The 27,513-nt window shown below is 35.6% G+C and overlaps 1 protein-coding gene across 5 annotated transcripts in view; it reads left to right on the top strand.

Annotated features, from left to right (window-relative positions):
* The window catches only part of PCNX1 (pecanex 1), a 170,656-nt gene that overhangs the window by 118,722 nt on the left and 24,421 nt on the right, over nucleotides 1–27,513 (top strand). For all 5 annotated transcript variants that reach the window (XM_007184383.3, XM_057542777.1, XM_007184386.3 and 2 more), the window contains 12 exons: nucleotides 1,275–1,384; nucleotides 1,791–1,896; nucleotides 3,599–3,691; nucleotides 6,432–6,582; nucleotides 8,471–8,612; nucleotides 9,289–9,466; nucleotides 12,055–12,163; nucleotides 12,996–13,125; nucleotides 15,877–15,935; nucleotides 17,710–17,925; nucleotides 23,941–24,194; nucleotides 25,994–26,224. In XM_007184383.3, the coding sequence (XP_007184445.1) occupies nucleotides 1,275–1,384; nucleotides 1,791–1,896; nucleotides 3,599–3,691; nucleotides 6,432–6,582; nucleotides 8,471–8,612; nucleotides 9,289–9,466; nucleotides 12,055–12,163; nucleotides 12,996–13,125; nucleotides 15,877–15,935; nucleotides 17,710–17,925; nucleotides 23,941–24,194; nucleotides 25,994–26,224 (1,779 nt within the window). The remainder of the gene's footprint in view (nucleotides 1–1,274; nucleotides 1,385–1,790; nucleotides 1,897–3,598; nucleotides 3,692–6,431; nucleotides 6,583–8,470; nucleotides 8,613–9,288; nucleotides 9,467–12,054; nucleotides 12,164–12,995; nucleotides 13,126–15,876; nucleotides 15,936–17,709; nucleotides 17,926–23,940; nucleotides 24,195–25,993; nucleotides 26,225–27,513) is intronic.

Below are 27,513 nucleotides of genomic sequence, written 5' to 3' on the forward strand. Positions count from 1 at the left end.
CATTTCTACTAGATGCAGCCTTCCTTGTCTCCCTCATACACCCGGTATGTTTACCTTACTATCACTGTGCAAATGCTATTCCTACATACATTTCGTTTTCCCCTTTACTTTGTTTTCTTATGTGTTTATCTCTCTTTCATTCTCAAACTCTTCACATATCGTTTAACTTTATTCTCAGTAAATTCGAACATATCAGGAAGTTCAGTTCCTGGCTCCACCACTTAACTGGACAAATTACTTAAACCATCTGTACCTTAGTTTCCTCATCTGTAAATTGGGGAGTAATAGTACATATCTCCAAGGATGATTGTAAGAATTTAGGAAGTACTTATCAAGCTCTGAGAATGGGCCTCGGTACATAGTACGATACACATAATATGATGATGATGATAAGATTTTGATGTAGCCATTAAAAAAAAGGTCTCTGTTGTGATGTGGAACAATTTCCAAGACTATTACTAAATGGGAAAAAAAGCAAGTTGTATAATAAACTACCATTTGATTACCCACTCTGCCATTCTCCCCTCTTGAATCCCCAGAGAAAGACAAAGGCGCTTACCTCAGAGGCCATACTTAAGTACTGTTAACTATTCCTTATAGCAGTGTTATCTACTCTATACCAAGTACCGTGCTAGTAGACTCCAGAGATACTGCAGTGAGCAAAGCAGACGTGGCATATCCACATCCACATGTTTGGTTGGCCTTAGAAGCTAGCTTTGTATTATTTATTTCTGGGAATATACAGTTTATTCACTCAAGAAACACTGATGCCTGTTCAGTGCTCTGGAGGACATAATGGCATTTTATATGAGCAGAGGCATCCAGAAAGTAGCATACCAAACGTCAACAGTTTTGTTTTGCCTGAAGTGTTGTATCATGTGTTGCCTTTTCCTACTCCATTATTATATATAACAGAAGTTTGCTACACCAAGTTATTTTGTTTTTCAAAAAAGAGAATGTAGTTTACTGTAAACTTAATACCACTTAAAATATGAAAGAAATTGACAGCAGCATGTATCAGAAACAAATGTATTATTCCTAGTGTATAATAGAGCTTTAGTACCAAAAGAAATCTGACGATGATCTAGCAGTTAGATTCTAGTTCATCAGAATGTAATAAATCTAAGTTTATGTGGAATAAAATGCAATTAATAACATGTGAAAGGGTTTTGTGTAATTAAATTATCTTTCTCCAAAATACTGACATCAAAGGATTATGTGGTACGTTGTGAATTAGAAGCATATTGTTCTGTCAAACTTTTTTTCCCCAACAGGATTCTTGGGATGGGCAGCATATTCCAGTGCTTTTCTCCATTTTTTGTGGTTTATTAGTGGCAGTATCCTATCATCTCAGCCGACAAAGCAGTGATCCATCTGTACTTTTGTAAGTGAGATTACTTGTTATTGAATTAAAGAAATTTAAATAAGTTGACATTTCTTTCAAGTTTAACTTCCAAAATCTGTTTTTCCAATGCCTTGTCAAAGTGCTATTAACTTATCTATATTTGATTTCAAAATATATTAACTTTGGGTCATTCTGATTACCACTGGCTGAAAGTATTTGTTAGCTTTTTCTCTCCTAAGATTTAAAACTATATTTTCATAAAAATATTCTTATTGTATGCTTATTTATGGCATCTTAAACTTTTTAGAATTTGTCATTTGCTTAATGAGTAAATATACTTGGATCACTTCATTTTCTATCATAAACTTTATTTGCCATTTGAAGTACTGGTTTTTAGGTTATAAATATATTTTTAAATTATTTTCTCTCTTTTTTTAATGTAAAGCTCTTTGGTGCAATCCAAGATTTTTCCAAAAACAGAAGAGAAAAATCCAGAAGACCCATTGTCTGAAGTAAAAGATCCGCTGCCTGAAAAACTTAGAAATTCTGTTGTAAGTTTTAGCTTTTTAAAATGACCTAAAAGACTTAAATTTTATATAGTTCATCATGTTATATAATGAACACTTCTTGAGGTAACACAATTTTAATAACTGGGGAAAAATACAGATATAGTTGTATATGGTTGGTGGTTTTTATTTCAAATTTTAACATGTAAGAAATGCTCATTCCTCAAAGTTTGTTTCAATGTAGAACAGTATGCTAAATATTTATTTTTAGATAAGGCGAGATTAAGTGATTGCATTGTGTATAGAATTCTTAATCCTATTGAATTTAAACTAGGATTTGAAAGGTGAATATTAACATAAATTAGATTTATTTTGTTGTTATTTTTGTTGATAAAAACTGCATCCTTATAAGTCATCTGCTGGTCTTTTAGTGTGTTTTATTTTTCAAGGGTAAGTGTGTGTGTGTGTGTGTGTGTGTGTTTATTTTCCAGGTTGAAGGAGAGAATAGTAACCTGTACTAATTTCATATACTCAAGCAGATGTAGTAATTTAAAAAATTTTAATGTTACCTGCATTCTTTCAGTTATTATTTAAAAAATGAATTCTACATATTCATATCTGCCTTATGGAGCAAAACATAAAACATTTTTTTCCTAAGTTATTTTCCATATTTCCGTTTATGAAAGACTGAATTTATATAGGTCTTGAATTAGACTAATATTTACCTTCACTGAACTTGAGCTGTTCACATATTCTTTAGAAAACTTTAGAAAAATACAAAACTGCCTCAAGATATAATTTAAACAATTTTTTCTGACTTTAGTTTTCATGTTAGCAAAGGACATTTCATGTTAAGTATAATAGGATATTTCTGAATGTATTAGCTTAAAAGCATAAATCTGTGGGTCAGTTCATGACCAAAGATATCAAGAGGTTTCTGGTTTTCACTGCAACCACTAAAAGAACCAAAATTCAGTAAGTAGGGACTTCTCTGGTGGCGCAGTGGTTAAGCATCCGCCTGCCAATGCAGGGGACACGGGTTCTAGCCCTCGTCCGGGAAGATCCCACATGCCGCGGAGCAACTAAGCCCGGGCACCACAACTACTGAGCCTGCGCTCTAGAGCCCGCGAGCCACAACTACTGAAGCCCGCGTGCCTAGAGCCCGTGCTCCGCAACAAGAGAAGCCACTGCAATGAGAAGCCCACGCACTCGCAACAAAGAGTAGCCCCCGCTCCCCCCAACTAGAGAAAGCCCGCACGCAGCAATGAAGAGCCAACGCAGCCAAAAATAAATAAATATATTTTTTAAAAAAACAAGATTCAATAAGTAAAACAGGACATATGCATGCAGTTTCAACATTTCAGAAGGCCAATGAAAATATAACTTTGTTATCCAAAAGGATATACCCTATAAAAGAACTTAAATATCTCATTTCTTTTTCCCATAAAGCTTACAGACCAATGGGGGAAAAGTCTTCATTCTAAAAGACTTTGTTATGATATGTTTACTGTGTGTGGAACTAGTTAAGCTTAGTTTAATTTCCTTGGTATTGCAGTATCAAACCAAAATATGAGGAAACCGAGGAAGAAAATAAGACTTATTGTAGTTAATTATTATGTGTAAGAAATACCTAGAAGTGCTACAGAATAGGATCAATGAAAATTTATTTCTTAAGCTTGGCCACTTGGGAGGAAAGATTCTGTTTAAATTTTTGTGTAATGTTTGATTATTCTGTTTTGTTCCACAGAGCGAGCGTTTACAGTCTGACCTAGTAGTGTGCATTGTAATTGGTGTGCTGTATTTTGCTATTCATGTAAGCACAGTGTTCACAGTATTGCAGGTAAGGAATCATTTTGTTCTTTTCACTCGGGGAAAATAACTTCGTTTGGATTCACTTCTGATTTGATTGTAGTGTTGGTCCATAATGCCGAAATATATGACTTTTTGTTTGGTTTCAACAACAAATACTTATTTTCTCATGGTTTCTCATGGGTCGTGACTCTGGGAGTGGCTTAGCCAGATGATCCCAGCTCAGCATGTGTTATGATGCTGCAGTCATACATGGCTGCAATCCACTGAGGCTGTTAGCAGGCCTCACTTCCTTGCTGACTGTTGGCCAGAGAGCTTAGTTCTTCTCCATGTGGTCCTCACCATGGGCTGCCTGAGTATCCTCACAAAATGGCAGCCTGTTTCCCCCAGAGCCAGTGATCCTAGAGAGAGAAAGCCCAAGACCGAAGGCCCAGTCTTTTATAACTGATGTTGGATGTGGCATACATACCACCATTTCTTCCGTATCCATTGGTCATACAGGACAGCCCTACTGCAGTGTGGGAGGGGAATACAAGCAGGCATAAACACCAGGAACCGTGCTGGACTAACACCGTATGCCCTGTGGCCTCCATGATTCACATCCTTCTAAACCCCGCAAAATCTCATCCCACTACAACTGGAAGTCCAGAATGTCGTCCTCTAAATCAGGCCCGGGTGTGGGTGATGCTTGGTCCTGCAGTGCAGTGCTGCGCATCTGCAGGCCACGCGGTTACCCTCCTCAGGGCTCTTCATTCTCTTGTGCAGACCTGTATTTCTACATGGTGTCAATTTGATTATGATGCACCTCCACATAGTTTTCTTCATGTTTTTGTGTTTGGGGTACATTGCTTCTGTGGTCTAGTTTTCATCAAATTTAGAAAATTTTGGTCATTCATTATTACTGTAAGTGTTTTTTCCATTTTCCTTTTGCTGTCCCTCCACCCACCCCCACTCATGGACTCCAGTTACATGTATATTTGGCCTCTTGAATTTGTCCCACAGTTCACTGATGCTTTGTTCATTTTAAATTCTTTCCCCCCCACCGCATGTTTAATTTTGAATACTTTCTATTGCTATTGCTTTGTTGTTAAGCTCACTAATCTTTTCTTCTGTAATATGTAATCTGCAGTTAATCCCATCCAGTGTGTTTTTTGTCTCAGAACTAACAAGTTTCATCTTTAGAAGTTGGATTTAGGTCTTTTTTTGTATCTCTCATGCCTCTATTCACTCTTTTGAACAAATGGAATTCACTTCTAACTCTCTTAATGTTCTTGTCTCATAATTCTAATTTCTGTGTCACTTATGGGTTGGTTTTGATTAATTGGTTTTTTTCCCCATGGGTCATAGTTTCCTGATTCTTTGCATGCATGGTAATTTTTGATTGGATGTCAAGCATTATAAGGTTTGCCTTTTGTGTATTGGATATTTTTGTATTCCTAGAAATATTCTTGAACTTTGTTTTTAGTCACTGTTAAGTTACTTGTTAACAGTTTGATCTAACTCACATCTAACTTTTAAGATTGCTTAATTGAGACTAGGGCTGTTTAGTTTAGGGCTAATATTCCCCCTACTGAGGCAACACGCTTTGGAATACTCTGACTAGTGCCCTGTGAACGTTGAGTTTTTCCAACCTAGCTTGTGAGAACAGGCACTATTCCTAGCCCTGTGTGAGTGCTGGATACTCTTCTCTCTAATCCCTTGGCGAGGTTCCTTCCCTTTCCGTGTGTAATTCCCTCCCACACACACGTGCTGATTCCCCTGAATACTCGAGGGAGACTCTGCAGATCTTCGAAGTTCTGTCTCCATGCAGTTTTCTCTTTGGAACACTGTCTGCTCTGGTGAGCTCTAGCTGCTTTGCTGTCTCCAGGCTTTTAGTTCTATCTCCTCAACTCAGGAGGTACCAGGCTTCATGTGGGTTCCCCTCCCTTCACTGCAACTTGGAAAGTATCTAAGGGCAGTAAGCTGGGGCAGTCCTGACGCTTACCTCATCTGTTTTCTTTCTCTCAGTGTTTACTGATTATTTCCTTATGTCTAGTATATTGCAAACCATTGGTTCATATATTTTATTCTATTTTGGTTCGTGTGGAATAGAGTAAATCTCTATTATTCCATTTGGCCAGAAGCAAAGGTTATATTATTTAATTTTAACATTTTTGCCTGTTTTCTTCTCTTCCAATTTGAACCATTAACTCCTGAGTACCTCACAAGCTGAGTGAGGTCCAGTGGGTCTTCAGGGGTCCGATGGAAATCTCTTTAGTTTCTAAACATGTGACTTTTAATTTGAATATTTGAAGTGATGGTACTTGGTTTTTGTGAATTTAGTCATACATAAGAACTCTCTTCCAAACCATGTGAAGCCACAAAAAAAGAACTTCTTTCTCATTCTATTTTACTCTTCACTCAAACTTAGTTTTATTTAGCTCATGTCCTTTATCTCTACTAGCTAAAACAATTGAATACATTGCTCTGCAAGTCACATAGAACATTCTTAGGGAAGCAAGCAATATACCTCAGGCCACACTCTAATTACATTGACAGTGTGAGACACCAAGGAAAGTAGTTAACACATTTTAAAATATCTGTAATACGTGAACAGTCACTAACTTTTATGGCTGATTTAATCAGAAAATTACATAATATAGAAATGTTAACTGCAGACAAATGTTTAGTTCTTAGATCCTATAGTTGACTAAAATTGAACTGACCAATTAGAAGTTCTCCTTTGGGTCTCAAAATCACTTTTAATGTCCTCAACTTTATCCTTCTTTTAGCCTGCGCTCAAGTATGTGTTGTATGCGCTTGTCGGCTTCGTGGGTTTTGTAACCCATTACGTGCTGCCTCAAGTTAGGAAGCAGCTACCGTGGCACTGCTTCTCTCACCCTCTGCTCAAGACGGTGGAGTATAATCAGTATGAAGTTCGAAGTAAGTATTTCATTAACACTTTTCCTTTCAATACTGTGGATTTTTTTCTTTTACTTTGTTGACAGGTGACAGTTAAGTAAGTGTATCATCAAGTAACACTTTGGCTTGTATTTCTTAGGTTTGACACTGTAATGAATCAGACCTTTTGCTTTCATTTCAGTTGAAGTATAAATGTCAGTGCTAAAATGCCAACTTACCACAGAATAAACCTTGCTCTTTCCTTCTCTAAGTTGTTCTTCACAGACCTCTCATTGATGAATCCTTCAGTGTATGTCTATGACTTCTCTTTCCAGTCGCTACCTTTACCCTCAATCTTCCTTGCCATATGCAGGCAACTCAATCCTCTTTAAGACTTCTGTTTGGTATATTTTTAACCCAAAGCATAAAGGGAATAGAAAGGTCTTCGTTCCTGTTTCCACCAGTGACACTATGTCCTACCAGAGAGGGTTATAAAGAGTTGATCAAGAGAAAAGAGGTGAAAAACATTTGTAATTGCTATTATTCATTCAGATTTGGGATAAAGTATAAAATGACTAAAAAGAGGTAGAAGGCCAGTCCATTTGGCAAGCTTTTTACTTGTCACTTTAAACCCTGACTTTTCTGTTATAAGTAATCAGTCTGGTTCATTGGTTCCATGACCTATAATATACTTCCTCATTTTAGGGATATAATAAAAGTTAATACCTGTGTCATCATTATTATATGCCAGTGATTAAACAAGCCAATGTTTTTTCCTCAGACTTTCTCTTTAGTTAATGAGTTGCCATAGAGAGTAAATTTCTCAACTGTTTGGAGATAAATTAACTTCTTTAGAGAACTCTGAAGCTTTTGAAAGATTTCTATACCAAACTTGACTTTGCAGTATCAAAGCATATTTCCTGGGCCTTTCAGCAAAATTGCTTAAGTCATCATGGTACTGTAATCTTGATCACTATTTTGATCCTGGAGAGATAATTAAATATTAATGTGTAGATTGTAGTAAAATGAGGTAAAACTATAACAGTCTGTACTGGCCTATTCTTACCATAAGGAAAATAACTCAGAATGATGTATTTTTGATGGTTAATGATTAATTGCTTTCATATATAAATGTTAGCAGGTGTATCTGGTTTGTTTTGAAGAACGGTTTTCATTAAAGTAAATCATTGATCATGTTGTTTGTTTTTTATCTTAACAAAACATTTAGTCTAAATTTTTATAAATTTTGAATCAACATAACATTTTTCACTTATTGAGAGTATTAGGCATTAGCAAATTTGACTGTAGTAGCTATAAAGAAAAATATGATTCATTAGAGAACTTCCTAGAGGTAGTTGACATTATTTCCAGATAGCTGGAGGACCTTATTTTAAATCTTTCAGCTTATCCTAGACACTTTCCCCAATGACATTAAATATTAAAGTATTGGGAAAATATTACTGGCAGTGAAAATGACACTTATGAAGTGTGTGAATCCAAAACATATCATACTTTCATATCTGTTCTGAGATGTATGTCTTATAAGATGTATGTGTATATAAGGATTTTAAAAACAGATAATTTAATAGATTATTTATTTCTTTTGGGGGAAAGGGGCAGTCTAATAATCTTCACTAACCTTTTCTCCAAAAGTTATAGGCATAAATAAGAAAAAGTTATGGTTAAAAACTGAGGTTTCAAGAATAAAAGTTTAAAATGAAATTCAGTTCATCTAAATTTAACATCTAAGTTGGAAAGTTGGATGTGTCTCAGAATTCATAAAATTGACTATTGATTGACATACTGGATTACTTACATTATTTATAGTACAGCTGAATTTGAGTGGTAAGATTTTCCTTTCTTATCACATTACCAGACTATTTTATGCATTAGATGACATGGTTTTCTTGACTTAATATTGCCTTGTTAGACGCAGCTACTGTGATGTGGTTTGAGAAACTTCATGTGTGGCTTCTTTTTGTGGAGAAGAATATCATCTATCCATTGATTGTCCTCAATGAACTTAGTAGCAGTGCAGAGACAATTGCTAGTCCAAGAAAACTGGATACAGAGTAAGTACAGTACTCCTCTTATCTAAGTTTGACTGTTGGGGTCTGTCATAGCAATGTCTTAAGTTACTGATCTAGTAACAAGTAATCATTGAGTGTCTCTTTGGTGCAAAGTACTGTGTGAAAAATTCAAGTGAAGTTTTTGTCTTGGACTTCCCTTTTCTGAACATCTGTTTCTGCTCTTGGCATATTACTACTCCAGACATCTCATTGTGAACTAACATTTTATGAGATGACATTTATTAAATAAGGTTAATTTTAATATTAGATGGTAAGTTTTAGAGATGATTATTTTTGTGTACTATGTGAATCAGACCATTTAGGTGTTCATTTGCCTATACAATCATCCTGTAGGCCTACCCACTACACTAGGTACATGTTGTTGGGTAAGCATTAATATGTTTTTTATGTGCTAAATGCTGTTAATGTTTAAGCAATAGAAGTACTGAGAAACTGGAGAACCAAATGTCAGAATTGCAGTAGTGTTACTTATTTTTTAAACATTATTATTTATATAAAGGATAAGAGTTATGATACATATGCTTAAAAAGGAATATTTAGAAGTTTAAATTTGATATATATATTTGTGAGCTTAGTAAATGAAATGGTGATTTTTCTGAAGTTCGTAGATTAAAGTTTTCAGTCATCAGTTGATGAATGTGCTTTCTTTATATTGTAGATTAGGTGCTTTAATGATCACCATTGCTGGTCTGAAGTTGCTACGGTCCTCTTTCAGCAGCCCTACATATCAGTATGTCACAGTCATCTTTACTGTGCTCTTTTTCAAAATTGACTATGAAGCTTTTTCAGAGACCATGCTGTTGGATCTCTTCTTCATGTCCATACTCTTCAACAAGGTAATTTGTCACTGAAGGAAACATCCTTATCTGCAAAAAGTGTCTCCCTAAGTAATATGCCATTTAGTGAGGATTACGCTTGCATTTCATTCGCTTCATTATCTTTTAAGTAATATCTTTCTTCAGTCAACCAGTTATTTAGGATTAGAATCCCTAAACAATGCCAGTCACTGTCATCCATAGAAGATATATTTCTTGCTGTGACTAAGAAGGTAAGATTAAATTATATGGAAAAATTAGAGGAACTCTAATAAGTATATAAATATATGGGTTCTTCCAAAAGGGGGTGTGGTTTTGAATAATTTTGGAAACAAACATGGTAATAATTGAGCTGAACTGTGGGCTGCTTCATAGATGGAGGGAGGAAATAACCTGATACTGAATGAAGATGGTGGAGACTGAAGGCAGTCAGGCCATGCGGGAGCAGTGAGACACTAGTTTATTTGCAGGATATACTGAAGTTTACAGAATGCTCCTAAAATTTGTTATCACCCATGGGATAGTTGCCTGTAGTCTTTTTACAAACAAGATGGTAAAGCCTGCATCTTCTGCCTCCAAGAATCTTCTTGCTGAGCCACACTGCCTTTCTAAGTGAAATAGGTTGTGTAGTCAGATTATTTGAAATTAAATAGTTTAGATTTCATGTTAACACTGACCACATACAAAGGACTTTGACATATATTATCCCATTTGATAGGTGACAGAGAGCTGAAGCATATGAGCAGCTACAAAACACAGTGAAATCCCAATTTTAGGAAAGTTAGCCTGGTCAGCCACATTTGGGATGAATTGGGGAAGAGAGAACCTAAAGGTATGGAGAACAGCTTAAGAGATTGTGACAGTAATTTAGATATGAGAGAGGTCTGGCCTAGGATGGGTACAGTAAAAATGAAAACCGTGAATCTGAACAAGCTTTTAGAAATAGTCAATTTCTAAATATTGTACTAAATGTTGTGCTGAATAGCTTCTAAAATATCACAATATTATATTTGTTCAATCACTGATTTGTATGCATTTTTATCATTTATTTCCTCTTCTAGTGAGCATGATTAATCAAACGAGGAAGCCAGAAAGTTAATCAGAGAATTGTCTGTATAAAAAAAGCATGTGATTTCTCACAAATTTAATATTTGTATTGGAAATTGTATTGAATCTTATACCAGTTGGAAAAAAGTGAAAGTTGCAGTAGAATATAAACTAAACAGTCCTTGAAATAGTCACTACACTTAACTCGCATTAGTTTGGATTTTCTTAATACTTTCATTTGTTAAGCAAATTGTTTTTGAGAGTGTACCATGTTCCAGAACTATTCTAGATGCTTAGGCTACATTAGTTAGCAAAACAGAGAAGCTCTGCCCGTAAGGGGTTTGCATTTTATATGGTTACTTCATAGAACTTAACAGTGATAATAAGCAAGTAATATTCAAGGAATCTCTTTAGATATATTTATTTTAAGATATCGTTATAAGGTATACCACCAACTTAATAATATTTCAAGAAAAAATTGCTCTGAATGTATACAAAAATATTTTCACCCACTAACCACTTAAACATGTAATTACATATCATTTTTCTTTAATATTACAGTCAAAATTTGAGTACAGTCTGTTTCCCATTTAGAAACAGAAGAGTGTTCTGAGTCACTGTTTTTAAGCAGTTGCAATGGCATCTGATATTATACATGATGCTTTTACTTCCTGTCATCCTGATCCCATTAGTACCGAGGGTTGCCAGCGTAATTTTGAGTCATGGCAAAGAATGCAGGGATGCATCTGCATTTTCTGATTGGTTGAAGTTGTGATTTCTTTCTTAAATTGGAAATTAAACAAGTTCATTTGTAAATCGGCTAAATAATTTAAATGTGAGGTGTTTGGTGCCTGAATCATGGCACTGAATTAGTCAGAACCTCTTGCTTTTAAGCTTCTGTGATCTGTTCTGAGAACGGGGCCTTGCATTGCCTAGCGTGCAGAGGCAATCTTGGGCACAATAGTTCTGTTCCAGTGTTGAAGACATGTTCAACAACAAAACAGATCCTAATTGAAATAAGATTAAAATGTATATTATGTTTCCATTGGCAATAACAATTCTGATTATGAACAGATGCCTAATACACACTAGTAATTCCTAAATTCTTAGGAAACAGACAGTGACAACTGAATTACAACTTTATCCCCTGCCTGGCTGCTTTCAAATTCCTTTTGACATTGCATTTAAAATTTACTCATTTTCCAAAGCACTAAAATTTGAGGGAAATGTCAGAATAAAAAATATGTATTTATTGCTTAAGCTTTACAGACATCTAGATTTTTTTTTTTTTTTGGTTTTGCTTGTTAGTAGTAATAGAACCAATAGAGAGCATAGAATTTTTTAAACTGATAAAACACCAATCCGTAAGTCAGTTACCTGTCTTTACTTAAAAACATATGCAGTGTTTGGGCAGTGATATTTCTTTTCCTTTGATGCAAATGGCAAATAATTTCCATGCTATTTCCCTATTAGGAAGAAAATCATTTTAGAAGTTTTTCATTTTCTAATTAAAAAATCTGATGGTAAGCTTTTTACTGATTGTTTTTGTTTTCCTCCTACAGCTTTGGGAACTCCTTTATAAATTGCAGTTTGTATACACTTACATTGCTCCATGGCAAATTACATGGGGTTCTGCTTTCCATGCTTTCGCTCAGCCCTTTGCAGTGCCCCGTATCCTTCCAATAAAAGTTTTATAAGAAAGGGCAGTCATATCCTTGATGAGAATGTTGGTTTGTAGGCATAACCTTTCAGAGGCATAGAATATAGGTTACTATATGATAAATTATCAAAAATTCACACTCTTTTGAGCCCACACCTATACCAATTTTGATTGTTTAATTTGTATTAACTTCTGTGGCTCACAGATCATCTGAAAATGAGAAAAGTATTTAAGGTTTTATAATTAAGTAATGCTGATTAAAAATTTCATGTTTATATATGTGAGTATTGAAGTACAGGAATTTTCAATATATACAAAATGTGTTTAGAAATATTTATAAATGAATGAGCATTCAAAACATTTTCCATATTGATATGATTGTAATTAAACTTACATTCAAAATTTTCTATTCTCATCCTTTCTTAAAGGTGCTTTCTAAGTAAACATAAAGGTTAGGGACCTTGTAGATGTTGATATGCAGACTTTTGTATCTTTAAATTTTAGTTTTTATCTTCTGGAAGATTAAAACCATCTCTACCCAAGAGTGATACATGGAATTTTACCAGACACATGTTAGCAAATGTTTATTTGGCTCCCTTCAGAGCATCATGCCAGGCTGTACCTTCCTGGCTGTGTCTTTCTGCTTCTACCCCTTATACTGTCCAGTGACACCTTCTTCTGTATTCTTCTGATGAACCTCATTTTTCTAATTGCTGTAATTGCAATGTGTCTGTGAGGGGTGTGTGTGTGTGTGTGTGTGTGTGCGCGCGCCGCGCGCACAGGTGTGTGAACGCACGTGCACAATCAGATGAATGTTAAGGTCCTTAACCAGTTTTCCCATAGATTCAGCCATGTTGTTTGTTCAGGCTGCCGTATCAGCCTTCTTTTCTACTCCACTGAACCCCTTTCTGGGAAGTGCAATATTCATCACTTCATATGTTCGACCTGTGAAATTCTGGGAGAGAGACTATAAGTGAGTAAAGAACAACACTTGAAAGCCAGTTTTTATCTTTTTTACTAGGAAAAACTATTGACAGCATTGTTATAAATTATTCATGGTTAATAATTTTTTCTATTGAAATATTTAAAATTTTATAAATATTCTAAAAGTTTCAAAATTATATAAAATTGGAAGAGTCAGAGAATACTCTATTTTCTCTATCTTTTTTCCTATTTATAAGATTTTTAAAACATAGTCCTAGTTAAATATATTCATTTTTCTGTCTTTTTTCTTTTAATGTTATTTCTTAGAATTGTTCCACATTAATAATACTTTGAAACTTTATGCTATACACTGTTACATCATTATAACAGTCATAATTAGTTATCTCATAGTTTTCTAAGAAGTAGCTATTTTTAGAGCTAAAGTTTTTATAGGTTATTTGTAGTTTTTCATGAGGATAGGTTTTTAAATAACCATCTTTGTACATAAAGTATTATCTTCATTTAAGCTTAATTCCTTAGGTTAGCTGTTTAATATGATGCCTAGTAACTATCCTTGTATGTAATCTCCAAATTTTTTTCTTCATTTTTTTTAATTTAAGAAAATATCTAAAGGGGAATTACTGAATCATGGAGCTTAAACATTTTAAAGGCTTATAAATGTATTAACATGTTGATTCAGAAAGAGCTTGTACAAATTTATAATTCTACTGGCCAGCTCCACGCCTTTCTCTCTACACTTTCACACATAGGTACATATAGTAGGTGAAAACGGTAATCTTGACTTTTTAACAATGAACTGGCTTACGGATGTGAAACTTTTGCTCTGGTCTTTTACCTAAAATCACACATAGTATTTCTCTTTTTGGTGAATTTCAGTGTTACTTATACCCTTTTTTTCTTCTGGACCAACTTAAATTTAGTCCAGAATAACATCTTTGTCAGCAGTTCTTAAACTTTTTGATCTCAGAACCCCTTTACATACAATCTTAAAAATTATTGACGTCTCCAACGACTTTTTGTTGATAGGGGTTTTATCTACTACATAGTTATTTACTATAATAAATATTGTACAATATTTATTGGATTATAAGTCAAAACTCAATTTTAAATGAATTAATATAAAAATAACAATAAACCCATTACATGTTAATATAAATAACATTTTTCTAATGAAGAATAACTCTATTTACCATTCCACCAAAAAAATCAGAAGAATGTCATTGTTTTTATAGTTTTGTAAATCTCTTTCATGTCTGACTTAATAAAAGACAGCTGAATTCTCTTTTCTGCTTCTGCATTCAGTCTCTTGTAGCATTGTGTTGTTCTGGTTGAAGTATATAAAGTAAATCTGGCCTCACACAGACATACAGTTTGAAAAGAAAGAAGTATTTTAATAGCCTTTTTAGACAATTGTGGATATTCTTGGATCCTTTGACAAATGATAGTTTCTTAAAGATTAGTGGCAATGTGGAATCTAAAGCCATATCAGTGAATTTTTGGAACTGTATTACCTCAAAATTCACTGATATGTCTTATAGTTTGAATGGGTCTTTTACCCATGCGTACACTTATATCTTTATCTTTATCTATCGTTTGGAAAATACTGGCTCATTAAGTAATGTAGATCTTCCAAATTTTGACCCATTTCACAGTACAATATTTAAAAATATATATATTCATATCACCACCAATCTCAAAAAAGTGTTGAAGTATCGGGAAGCTGTCAAGCGCATGGTGGTAGATGCAAGTTTTCTGAAATTCTAATTTTTGCTTGAAAACTTGAATTGTTATTATTGGCAACAGGTATCTTTATCAGTTATTTTTCTTGAAATGTCAGACTTACTTTCTTCACTTGAGAAATGTCTGTCAAATACTCAAGTCTGAATAGTCATAGTTTATTCAAGTGAAAATGGTGTTCCATGGAAAAAAAGCAGCTACTGCTACTTACAGTTCAAGCAGTTGCACAAATGCTTTCCCTCCAGACAATCGTCCTACTTCAGAATGCAGCAGAAGTGCTTTATGTATATTTTGCCACACACAGTATTAAAAAGACCTGTACTGAGGGGCTGCAATTTAACAAAATTATTATTTTTATTGCTTCGTTAAGGACATTTTTAAGGGAAACTTGAATTTTTTTTTCTTGTGCATGGGTAGCAGTGAAAAATAGTACAGTTTGGTGCCACTGCCTTGATTCATATTAAAGCACCGGCAGTCTTACCCACCGTTGCTTTTGCACCATCAATGCAGTTGTCAACACAGTGAAAAAAAGCAAATAACAGTTCAGTACTATTATGAAAATAGATTCGATTTGGAAAACTCCTTGAGAGATCTTGAGTCTCCTGCTCCAGGTTCTGTGGACCACATTTTGGGAACCACTGTTCTAAAGGACACTGTACCACTGGACATTAATAACCTTCCCCTTATAAGGAATGTTTCATGCACTGTGTATTTTTAGGAACTGTATACAGTATGCATTTTTTCATCCTGATCAAAATTTTTTTTACATTAAACTCAGTGTCTTTCTATACACTGTTCGGTGAAACATCAGTTAAGAAAAAAACTTGTCTTTATGTATAATGGAGGTGGAAGAGTAAAAAATAAATCCTTACCCCTAAAATTGTTCTATCAAAGAGCTTTATTAATATGCTACTCATAGATTTTTCTCATTTTTATAAAGCGATAATATTTATTTCATCTTTATTGTATAGTTTTCTCCCTTTTGTTAGACTTTTTTAATATAAAAAAGCTTACTAAAGATGTTTCATTTTGCCTTTTTTAGCACAAAACGAGTGGATCATTCAAATACCAGATTGGCTTCCCAGCTTGATAGAAATCCAGGTAATAGCCCTATTTGTGAGTAAAGAAGCAAGTCTAAGGAATTCGTTATATACGTATTTCACTCCCAACTTATTGGGAATCCTCTATGGGATCCAAAGGTCATTTCTGAAAAACTAAATATCCTTCGCTTTATTTTGTTTTACTTTAGCAAAGTATACGTGAATTAGAATATCTAAAATTTATATACCCATCTTTTATAAAATGCATTTTAAGAATGCTGATAAGAATTAAAAATTCCATTGAAAGATTGTTCTTACATAGGTTAAAAAAGTAGAGCACAGTGAAAGTAAAACTGATGAGGTGTACTGAAGAGTATGCAGTCTGAACTTATGTTTGCTTCCCTGCTTCCCCAAATGGTTAGATAAATGTTAATTTCATTAAGTTTATTGTATACAGAGATGTCATCTAGAGGAGCCAAATAGCCACTCAAGATAAGGCTTCAGTGGGTGACATTTTGGTGGTGTTACCATTATCTAAAGTTTGGTTCTTAGTTTTGTCCTTTGGGAAACATCTTTTTGTCGGCCCACCTATTAGTAATCTGGCATAGAGAGGGTGAATCTCACTGCCCCGCCCATAAAAGATTAATGTATCAACCAGAATATCAATGTATTAATTTACTAAAGAAATATGACTCCCAATACACTGGAAGATTTGTATTCATTTGACTCGCAGATTACTTCAAATGCTCTGCTTGAGAAACTAAATTATAGTAATCAGATTGATTCATAATTATAAATTTGATTAAGGAGGACTAGTTATTTGATATTAATGACTGTCATTATCATGTTCTGGTAGATATAACAGCCATCTCAGCTCTGGTATGTCCTTGTAGGGGGCTTGGAATTATGATGCTGATGATGCCATCCTGCATACCACAAAGACCATGTCCTGAATTAATATGCACACTTTCATAATGGGCAGACAACGTTAGATACAACTGTTTTATTGAAGCTTGAGCCTAGGGTTTCCCTTTTATTTTATTATTTAATTAGGCTGAGTTTAAAATAATTATTAAGTTTAGTATGTTTTGCCATTCTTCAATTCTGTGCTTTGGGCACCCATTTACAGATTATTGCTTTGGATGGGTTACTTCTAAAGATGGTTTTCTAATTTATTGGGTGATGTTTTATCCTAATTTTTTTTCTTAAAGGATGACTAATAAATTTGTAGGTGGTTCTTTACTGCTGTTTCTGTGTATACAGTTTATTTCTGTTTAGCTAATATTAGGCATCTCAGTATACAGAGTTTTTTTGACTGACCAACTTCTCTTTGTTTTGGACTATCTCATTTGTTCAAATCTTGTATTACTTAACCCACTTCCTTTACCAGTATGTCTTTTTGTTCTAGTTTTGAATTTCTTTTATCTTTTTCATTTCTCTTGCATGGTTTTAATTATAAGGCATAGTTAATTGAACAGTGATAGAAAATTTTGATCATGGACTGTTAAAGAGGTGGAAAAGACCTTAGATTTCACCTAATCCAATTCCCACATTTTATGGATGGGGACCAGAGACTCAGAGAGGTTACGTTACGTCTAACCCTAATTTGAAAATTGTTTTCCCATTATCCTATATTTCATTTTTATATAGGAATTCTAAGGATATCTGTATTATAAGGGTTCAGGGTACCCTTGTAAGGGTATATTATCTTCCTTGTCAAAGAACTATAGATACAACCCTAACTGGAAATTAGTTTTAATGCTTTTAACAATCTTGTTTGTTGATATAAAGGGTACTTAAGGTAAAGTTAACATTTTTTTAATCCCTTCTTATAGGATCAGATGACAACAATCTGAATTCCATCTTTTATGAACATTTAACCAGATCCCTACAACACAGTCTTTGTGGTGATTTGCACCTAGGACGGTGGGGAAACTACAGTACAGGGGACTGTTTCATTCTTGCCTCTGACTACCTCAATGCGTTAGTACACCTTATAGAGATAGGCAATGGGCTGGTTACCTTCCAGCTGCGGGGACTTGAATTCAGAGGTAAGACATTCACCTTTCATTTCTATAACGTACTCCTGTGACATCTAAGTTTTATGTGTTTACATCTCAAATCAAAAGTTATAAAAGTAGGTCCTTAGTATTTGGAATTCTGGAATGAGAAAAGCTGTTAAAGAGTAGTTATTAGTTTTTTTCCAAATTTCCCAAATTTCACATTCAGAGAAGAATCATTTTTGCAGTATGCTCTGTATGTAAAGGTAGTATCAATAGTGTATAACAGACTTGTTTTTTCCTGGTAATAGTGAATTTCTGTTGTTCTGTGCTTGCCCTCTTGCTAGTCTTTTTTTGTGATCAGTTGCATGTGCTCGTTAGATGGCCCCCAGCATAGAATGCTGAGGGCAGAGATTAGCTAACCAAGTTACTTTCATATAGTTGCCATGCCTTTGTCCTCAACAATTTTTTAAAATTGAGGTGAAATTCACATAACATCAAATTAGCAATTTTAAAGTGAACAAATTAGTGGCATTTAGTACATTCACAATATTGTGCAACCACCACCTCTGTCTAGTTCCAAAGCATTTTCATCACCCCAAAATATAACCTCACACCCATTAAGCAGTTACTCCCTATTTCCCCACCAGCCTTCAACAATTTTGTATACTGACAAATGAAGCTGTTTCTACACAGGAAATTGTGCATTCAGAAACATACCAGCTTGCTGTTATCCACTTCTGTAAGTTGAGTGTCTTGTAAGCAGGAATAGAAACTTGTCTTATAGGAATTGAAGGAGTCCTATTAATGCATGTGTTTCCAATCTAGGCAACATTTGGACTTGAGAGTTTTTAGAGAAAGAATCCAAGCAGTGTTTTGGTCTATTCTAAGAAGTACCTTAGGTGTTTTTAACCTGAAATAGGAAATAAGAAAGCATTTGTCTAAATAGAGGATCAAATTAGACCTGTACCCTATAGCTTTATTTTTACCCTGGTGTTGAATCAGAAAGTTTGCACCTTTGTTACATAATATCTTTGTTAATGGAGCAAGTGCTTTTCTAAAGTTACTCCATTCATTGGAAATAAGATTTTACTTGTGTAAAACTCAAGGTAGTAAATGTTAATGTTTGTTATTTATTTGTAATTTATTTGTAACCCATTCGCTCTCTCTTCTTCAAAATCTCCTATTCTTGTCTTATGGTTTGTCTGTCAGAAGCCCAGGACCTTAATTCTCTCTTCTAGGGTCTTAACCCAGTGCTGTTCAAATCTAATCCATCTATCCTCATCCAAAAGTCAGCACCCCCTTACCACTACACATACCACTGCTATAACTTCACCTTTTTAAATTGTTGGCACCTGAAGATTTCATCTTTGCTTTTTGATTTTATTTTAACAAGTATTTGTGGGGAGGTAATTTTATCCAGAATTTCTATGTGTGTGAATTGGAAGGGGGTCCTTCTTACCTGCTCATTTCACCATATTGATCAGAAATTGTCCAAATCGGGCTTCCCTGGTGGCGCAGTGGTAGAGAATCTGCCTGCCAATGCAGGGGACGCGGGTTCGAGCCCTGGTCTGGGAAGATCCCACATGCCGCGGAGCAGCTAAGCCCGTGAGCCACAATTACTGAGCCTGCGCGTCTGGAGCCTGTGCTCCGCAACAAGAGAGGCCGCGATGGTGAGAGGCCCGCGCACCGCGATGAAGAGTGGTCCCCACTTGCCGCAACTAGAGAAAGCCCTTGCACAGAAACGAAGACTCAACACAGTCATAAATAAATAAATAAAAAGAACGTGAATTTCTAAAAAAAAAAAAAAAAAAAAAAAGAAATTGTCCAAATCAAAAATTGATCCAAATTTTCACTCTCCCCACTTTACTCTCTGGTACCAAATAGATTCAAGTAAAATTTTGGATAAATCCTTTGCCATCCAAACTCTCACTCTTTGTCAAACAAAACTCAAATCAATTTGAGAACACAGTACCCCCTTACTTTCTGAACTCATGCTGAATTTCAATAGCAGGCCATAACTGTAATTCTTCATTCAGCCATCGTGATTTTTTTTTTATAGCTACTTTTATTTATTTCTTTATTTTTGGCTGTGTTGGGTCTTCGGTTTGTGCGAGGGCTTTCTCTAGTTACGGCAAGTGGGGGCCACTCTTCATCGCGGTGCAGGGACCGCTCTTCATCGCGGTGCGCGGGCCTCTCACTATCGCGGCCCCTCCCGTTGCGGGGCACAGGCTCCAGACGCGCAGGCTCAGTAGTTGTGGCTCACGGGCCCAGCTGCTCCGTGGCATGTGGGATCTTCCCAGACCAGGGCCCGAACCTGTGTCCCCTGCATTAGCAGGCAGACTCCCAACCACTGCGCCACCAGGGAAGCCCGATTTTTTTTTAAAGGCAAATTCAGTTATGTCCTTTCCATTCCATGCTTTAAATTTTCAGTGGCTTTCCATTGCATTTAAAATAGAATTCAAATTCCTTAACACATCCTATGGACAGCTGCGCGATCTGGCCTCTGTCAGTTTCTCCACCTTACTGTGTAGCACCCTCCTCGTCCACTGTAGCCGCACTGGCCTTCCTTCAGTGTCCTAGCTGTGCTAAATTCTTTACTAAGGCCTCCTTATCGCCCTTCCCTTTGCCCAGAAAGTACCAACCGTCTCCCCTCTTCCTGCCAATCTTCCACCTCTAATTCCTTAATTATCTTTAAGAATTAGCTTAACTGTCACTTTCTCAGAGAAGCCTTAGTCTCTAACCACCTGTCCCACATGATTATCTCTTATATTACCCTGTTTTTATCTCCTTAGCACTTAGCAGAATTCTAATTTTATATTTATTTGTTTATTTGTTTAAAGTTTATTTCTTCTCTAGCCCAGGGGTTGGCAGACATTTTCTGTAAAGAGCCAAGATAGTTAATAGTTTAGGCTTTTGGAGCCATACACATTCTCTGTTGCATGTTCTTCTTTGATTTTTCTTTTAAACAACCCTTTAAAAATATCAAAACCACTCTTAGCTTGGATTTGGCCCAGGGCTGTATTTTGTAAACCTTTGCTGTAGATTATAAACTCCTCAAGGGCAGGAGTCCTATCTGCTTCATTTATCATTGTATATCCAGCACCTATCACAGCAGCTAGCATATTTGTAGAATGGTTTTGTAGAATGTACTTTGTAGACTGGTTAAGTAATCTAAGTAATAGTCTTTTCTCCTTCCTCTTCATTCCAGAACTTTGATGAGGAATGATTATACTCTTGCTCAAATGCTGTTGTGACCTTTGGTTATTTTCTTTCCTTCACAGTGGGAGTCCCTGTTCCGTCTACCTCCTGCCCCTCAAAATATTAATTAAGAGTGTCGTCAGTATTTTGCCAGGCAGATATTTGGATCTGCTGAGCATTTTGATGTGTTTTCTGATGTATACTCCATTAAGCCAATTTAATTCCTTTGATTTTATTGTCTCTCATAGTGGATGCTAAATTTTAAGTGACATTTAACTAAAATTTCTTGATCAGTTTTTTATAGGTCTTGGTTAAATACCTTCATGGTTTTCATTTCCATTTTCATTTTACTGATATTCTCAAGATTCTTTTCCACGTAAATTTTATGTCAAATATTTGAGTTATCAATCATGTTTTTTGTCTATCAGAATTTCCTGGTTACAGCTTCTACCAAGTTTGTAAATGTTACTTCTATATATTTTTAAATGTTACTTCTACCAATTATGGTTTTTCAGGTCAAACTTCATAGGTCAAGAATTTTTATTCTGTTTGGATTCCTTTCAGTTTTTACTCAAATTAATTTTAACATGCCTGGTTTTCATAATTGTTAGTTTTATTAATTTTTACCAGTTATATTCACTATGAAGTGACTGAAAGATCTAGCTAATCCAGGAAACAATTAGTAATGGTTTCTCTAGAATCCCTTTCCAAATCTCAAAATTCTTTTTTCAGTTATTAATATTCCTGTGCTTATTGTTGACTTCATTTTCCAAGCAAAATGTATTACTGGGTATTTTGGGGTAGAAAATATTCTTGGGGTTTGTATGTCAGAGTGAAAACACCCCCACATTAATTCAGTTACTGTGTTTACTCTGCTACTCTGAACAAGGACCTCATTCTGTCTCTCGTGAGAAAATGTCAAACCTCTGAATTCACTCCTGCCTCTTCTCTTCTCTGTATACTACTACCAGAGTCATCTGCACAAAATACAGCTCTCATTATGTTATTTCCTTTACTTAAAAACCTTTGACTGACTTTGCAGAAGGATGACAAAATGAATAAAATAAAGTAAAAACATATAAAACCTAAGGAATAGACCCAACTTCATGCCACAGTTTAAAAAACCCAGCCTCAGAAAGTTTCTTCTAGAAATTGAATAATTCTTCTGCCCTCTCTAATCTATTCTAGCAAATGGGTAAGGAAGGAAAATATCTCAAGGCTCTCTTGTACAAAACCAATGTAATACTGATGTCAAAATATGACTGAACTGGCTAAAAAAGTAACTGTAGTTTAATTCGTTTATGACTATAGATACAAAAATCCTCAGAGCCCGGAATAAGGAGAAACCAGCAGTACTTTTATTTTTAAGTATCCCTCACCAATTCAGCCGTTTTTCATTCTTTTAATTAATTATTAAAAGCAAATTTGTTAAATTTCATATTTGTTATTGGTTTCAAAAGTACTTTATAAAATTACATACGTCCTTATTCTGAAGAAAATGTACATGTGTATCTGTAGTCAGTATCATGTGCAATGGTCAGCCACAGCATGCATTCCTGTTTATGTCAGGTTCAAGACAAAGTTTTTTCACCACTATGTAACACTATTGTGGAAGTGCTCATCAACATAATTAAACAAGAAATGAAATAATAAAATTGTTGAAGGCTCTATAGAGTTCTCGACAGTACAGCTCATTAGCTTGGCCAAGCTTACCTCTCAGTCTTATCGTTCATCATACCACCATCACCACCACCACCACCACCATCACCAACGGAGGCTAAATTTCATGGCATCTTTTTCTCTCAAAGTGGTGTTTTAAATATGGATGTTGTATATATCCTCTTTAAAAGAAAAAAATTCTTATGAAGTCCCATTTATTTTTATTATAATGTAACTTTAATATGTGCCTTTATAAAATTAGCTATAATCACTCTATAGTCCTATAAGGAATTTACAAATTAAATGGAAGCAAGGCCACAGAACGAAATAAAAATTAACATGAATGTGATGGATGGTATGTTGTTGGCATAGATGGCTGTGTATCTAATTCTATATTTAATCTGATTTTCTATTTTTATTTCAATAACACTAATGCAGAGAATGCCTATTAGATAAGTATCATGTATAAAAGAATGTAATTTCAAAGAATTGTTTGCTAGTATAGAACAATCAGACCTGATACCTAATTGAAACTTTATCAGCAGATAAGCCTCAAGTGCCAATAATGTAATCTTATCCAATTATTGTTGGAATTGGCAACAGAGAAAAATTGTAATTATATATTTAATATTAAACTGTAGTGAACCATTACAAGTTGTATAGCCAAGTAAGCAGGATGCATATATACTGTTTCTGCTTGCAGCGTGGACACAGTGCTGGTGAGAATACAGCCCAGATTCTTTTGAGTTCTGCATGTCTGTCTGTGTCGTGTGCCCTGGGATGATTCAGTTCTCGTTCCAGTCCTCTAGTTTTGAGTTAACTCAGACCTTCATGAGACACACGTTGACTTATTTGGTCTTCATTTGATATGAATGCAGTTGTAAACCCAAATTTGAAAAATTTGGGAATCAATGAATCAAAATTAAGGTTGCTTTATTGCACAAATTCTCAGAACCTTGAATGTGCTAGTACACATTATGATTCTGAAGAAGATGAACATATACTATGCCTGTTTTCTGGAGCATGCTGCAGTTTCTTAATGGACAGTCTAAGGTAAATCAATCACATACTCTCAATTGCTATAAATAAAATGTCTTTTTTCTAAGTTTCTTATGTCTTTGAAGCATTCATTTTTCCACCTCATGTTTTTTTCACCTCATGTTTCTTTCCCCTTTGTCGTAAGTGCTTTCTCTCTCTCTCTCTAAGGTACTTACTGTCAACAACGGGAAGTGGAGGCCATTACTGAAGGTGTTGAGGAAGATGAAGGATTTTGCTGTTGTGAACCTGGCCATATTCCTCATGCGCTTTCATTTAATGCTGCATTTAGCCAGCGCTGGCTAGCTTGGGAAGTGATAGTCACCAAGTATATTTTGGAGGGTTATAGCATCACTGACAATAGTGCTGCTTCTATGCTTCAAGTCTTTGATCTTCGGAAAGTACTCACCACTTACTATGTCAAGGTAAGGATATGTGCCTACTTAGATCTGGTATCAGAGGCTCTTGGAAAAGACACGTATACGCACACGGGTGCACACACACACACGTTTGTTTTTTTAACTTGTGCTTTGCTTCTAAGTAGTGATTTAAATTCTCTAGTATCCGGTACAGTCAGTAAATTATACCTATGAAGGTCTTGCTATTTCCTTCTTTAGTGAAACTTACTACATTTGTTCATTAATATTAATAGCTACCATCTGTAGTGCATATCTTTTAGGTACTGCGTTAAGGAGTACACACATACACGCATGTATATATATGATATGTATATCTTACCTAATTCTCTAAAGGAATATTATGTCCCTGTTTTACATATAAACAAGTTAAGGATCAAAAGTTAACTTCGCCGAAGTCGTCTAACTAGCAAGTTGGAGTTGGGGATTTAAAACCCAGGCTTGTCTGACTCCTGAGTCCTTGCTGTTAACCACTGCTTTGCACTGCTTTCAACAAACTGAATGAAAGTATTGCAAGATTTGGGAGGTCTCCAAAAACACCCTCACATTTGACACCAATTGCAATTTCAGGGTCCCCAAGACCCTGAAACCACAATCAGGTTCAATAATTTGCTAGAAGGACTCACAGAACTCAGCAAAGCCGTTATACTCATGGTTAGAACTTATTACAGTGGAAGGATACAGGTTAAAATCTGCCAAGGGAAGAGGCGCATAGGGCAGGGTCTAGAGACACTAAGGCCTGAACTTCCAGTTGTCCTCTCCCAATGGAGTTGTGTAGACAATGTTTATTTCTCCCAGGAACGATGTGAGAGAATACCTACAGAGTGTTGCCAGCCAAGGAAGCTCGCCTGAGCCTCAGTGGGCAGAGTTTGTCTTGACACACTGTCATTTAGACTTGTTTGACCACCCACATGGCCAGCCTTAGTCTCCTGATCCTCTAGAGCTCATGGTTCTAAGCCTCCAGGTAAATAAAGACTCTCTTATCAGGCAGGACATTGCATGGGATTAGAGGTTATCTCCCAGAACTCAAGTGCAAAGGCCAAACCTCTCTTTGGGCAAGATTAGTTCTTTACTGCACAGGTATTCTGTTTTTGCTAAAGGTTTTACAGAAGTACAGCATGGTTATGACTGGGGGTTTACAGGCTAAGGCAACATTTTCAAGAGGAAAAACGTATGCTAAATCTTAATGATTCATGTGTTATTACCTCTATGTACCACCTTATTTGTGCTGATTGGGTTGAAGCCTGAGTCCTCTGTTGAACGTTTGGTTAAACCCAACCTCAGGAAGCTAAAGAAATTGACTTTACAACATTTTTTAACGTGTGCATTTGTGTGTGGAATTTCCTATCTCTAAAGATGTATATTTCTATTGCTTTATTTATTAGTTATATTTTTATAACTTGACCTAGGATCACAAGATGGTTTAATATCTTTCTATGAGAAATTTCTCAAAATAAGTACACCACAGTAAAGGTTTTTCATTTCTCTTAAAAGATCCTAAATTCAGTAGACAGAATTGTTTTTAGAATATCCTAAAATCAGTGGACTGGAGTTGTTTTGAAGTTGCCTTCTTGAATTTATGGTTGTGATTTTAAAAGTATTAAATTAATTTTTTTTTATCCAGGAAGGCCTGAGATGTATTACTATAGCATTCTTAAAATAGTATACTTACAGTATTGAGCTGGAATATGCATTTTTGATTCCTACTATCTGTATAAACAGTTGGAATTAATTTACTGAGGACTTGGGTTTAATTCAGATTGTGATTTAGCCTGAGTTTTGTTGTTTTTTTATCTTTTCCTCATTAGGGTATCATTTATTATGTTACAACCTCTTCTAAACTGGAGGAGTGGCTGGCTAATGAGACGATGCAGGAAGGACTACGTCTGTGTGCAGATCGAAATTACGTTGATGTGGACCCAACGTTTAATCCAAACATTGATGAAGACTATGACCATCGACTTGCAGGCATATCCAGGGAGAGTTTCTGTGTGATTTACCTCAACTGGATAGAGTATTGCTCTTCCCGAAGAGCAAAGGTAGAGTTTATTTCGTTTATAACTCTGAATCTGTTTTTCCAAAGATGGAAAGAATACCTCTATTTGTTATCATGAGGTAGGTTTTTCTAGACTTTCCTCTTTCTAACTATCTGGGTAAGAGAACCTGTCTAGTTCATTATGGTTGGGCCAAACCAACTCTGCCAAAACAGGGTAGAGTAAGCGACCTCTCTCATTCTTTCATCTGCAGTGTCATAATCTCACTGTCCAAATAGCAACCTGCACCCTGTGCAGGTACGGACATACACACAGATTCAGGTTGTAGATTACGTGTAGCACCTTCTTAAAGACTGCGTTTTGGAGCATCCCCAGCCCCAAGCCCCCAAACACACACAGCAGACTTAAGGTTAAGTTAATATCTTTGTCCCAAATCCAAAGTCTAATCCAGTGCTAATAGAATTTTCTGCAATGATTGAAACATTCTGTGTTGTTCCAATATGGTAATTACTAACCCACCACATATGGTAGATTATGAGACACTTGAAATGTAGCCAGTATGACTAAGGAAATGAATTTTTCAATTTAATTTTAATTGATTTAAATTTAAATCAATTAAATTTAGGCTAGTGGCTACCATACTGGACAATGTTCATCTAGACTACTGACTTTAAAATATTAACATGGGTAAAAATGATACAGGAGTATGTAGAAATGCAGATTCATGGACCTTGCCTGTGAGATTCTTATTCTGTAGGTCTAGGCTGGGGACCCAAAATCTGTATCATGCTGGGTGATTATAATGCAAGGGGTTTATAATCCGCACTTCAGGATAACTTGTCTTATCCTAAAGGTAAGCTGAGTCACAGACTTCACCAACTACTGTTTTCCTCCTGGGTCCCATGGCTCTTGTGGCAGTGTTGCTCCCCCTGGTTCGACCCCAGGTACCACAACCACAGTACCAAGGCAGAGTGCCAAGTCTTGTGTCGTTGAACCACCAGCGTCCGATGTACAGGATTACTCTGTACCATGGAGCATAGTGAGCCACTTTGACAATCAGTGCCTTTATCATGATCTGGGATGTATACACTGACTGTCTTTAGATGTAGCACCTAGTTTAGTCTTTCTTTACAGATACTCAATTAGAGTAAGGCACCCCATCATAATCAGCCTGTTTCTCTTACTTCATCCATAAGAAAGGGAGCCTCCTTGTAATTCCTCTTTGAACAGTGGCCTTTGAGCTTTTGTACTGGATGCACAGTAGATACTGAGCAGAGTAGCATATTTTTAAGGAAGGAATAAAAGATAGAATAAAATAACCTCGTAACAGCTCA

The sequence above is a fragment of the Balaenoptera acutorostrata genome, chromosome 3 (assembly GCF_949987535.1).
Source record: "Balaenoptera acutorostrata chromosome 3, mBalAcu1.1, whole genome shotgun sequence".
Classification (NCBI taxonomy): Eukaryota; Metazoa; Chordata; class Mammalia; order Artiodactyla; family Balaenopteridae; genus Balaenoptera; species Balaenoptera acutorostrata.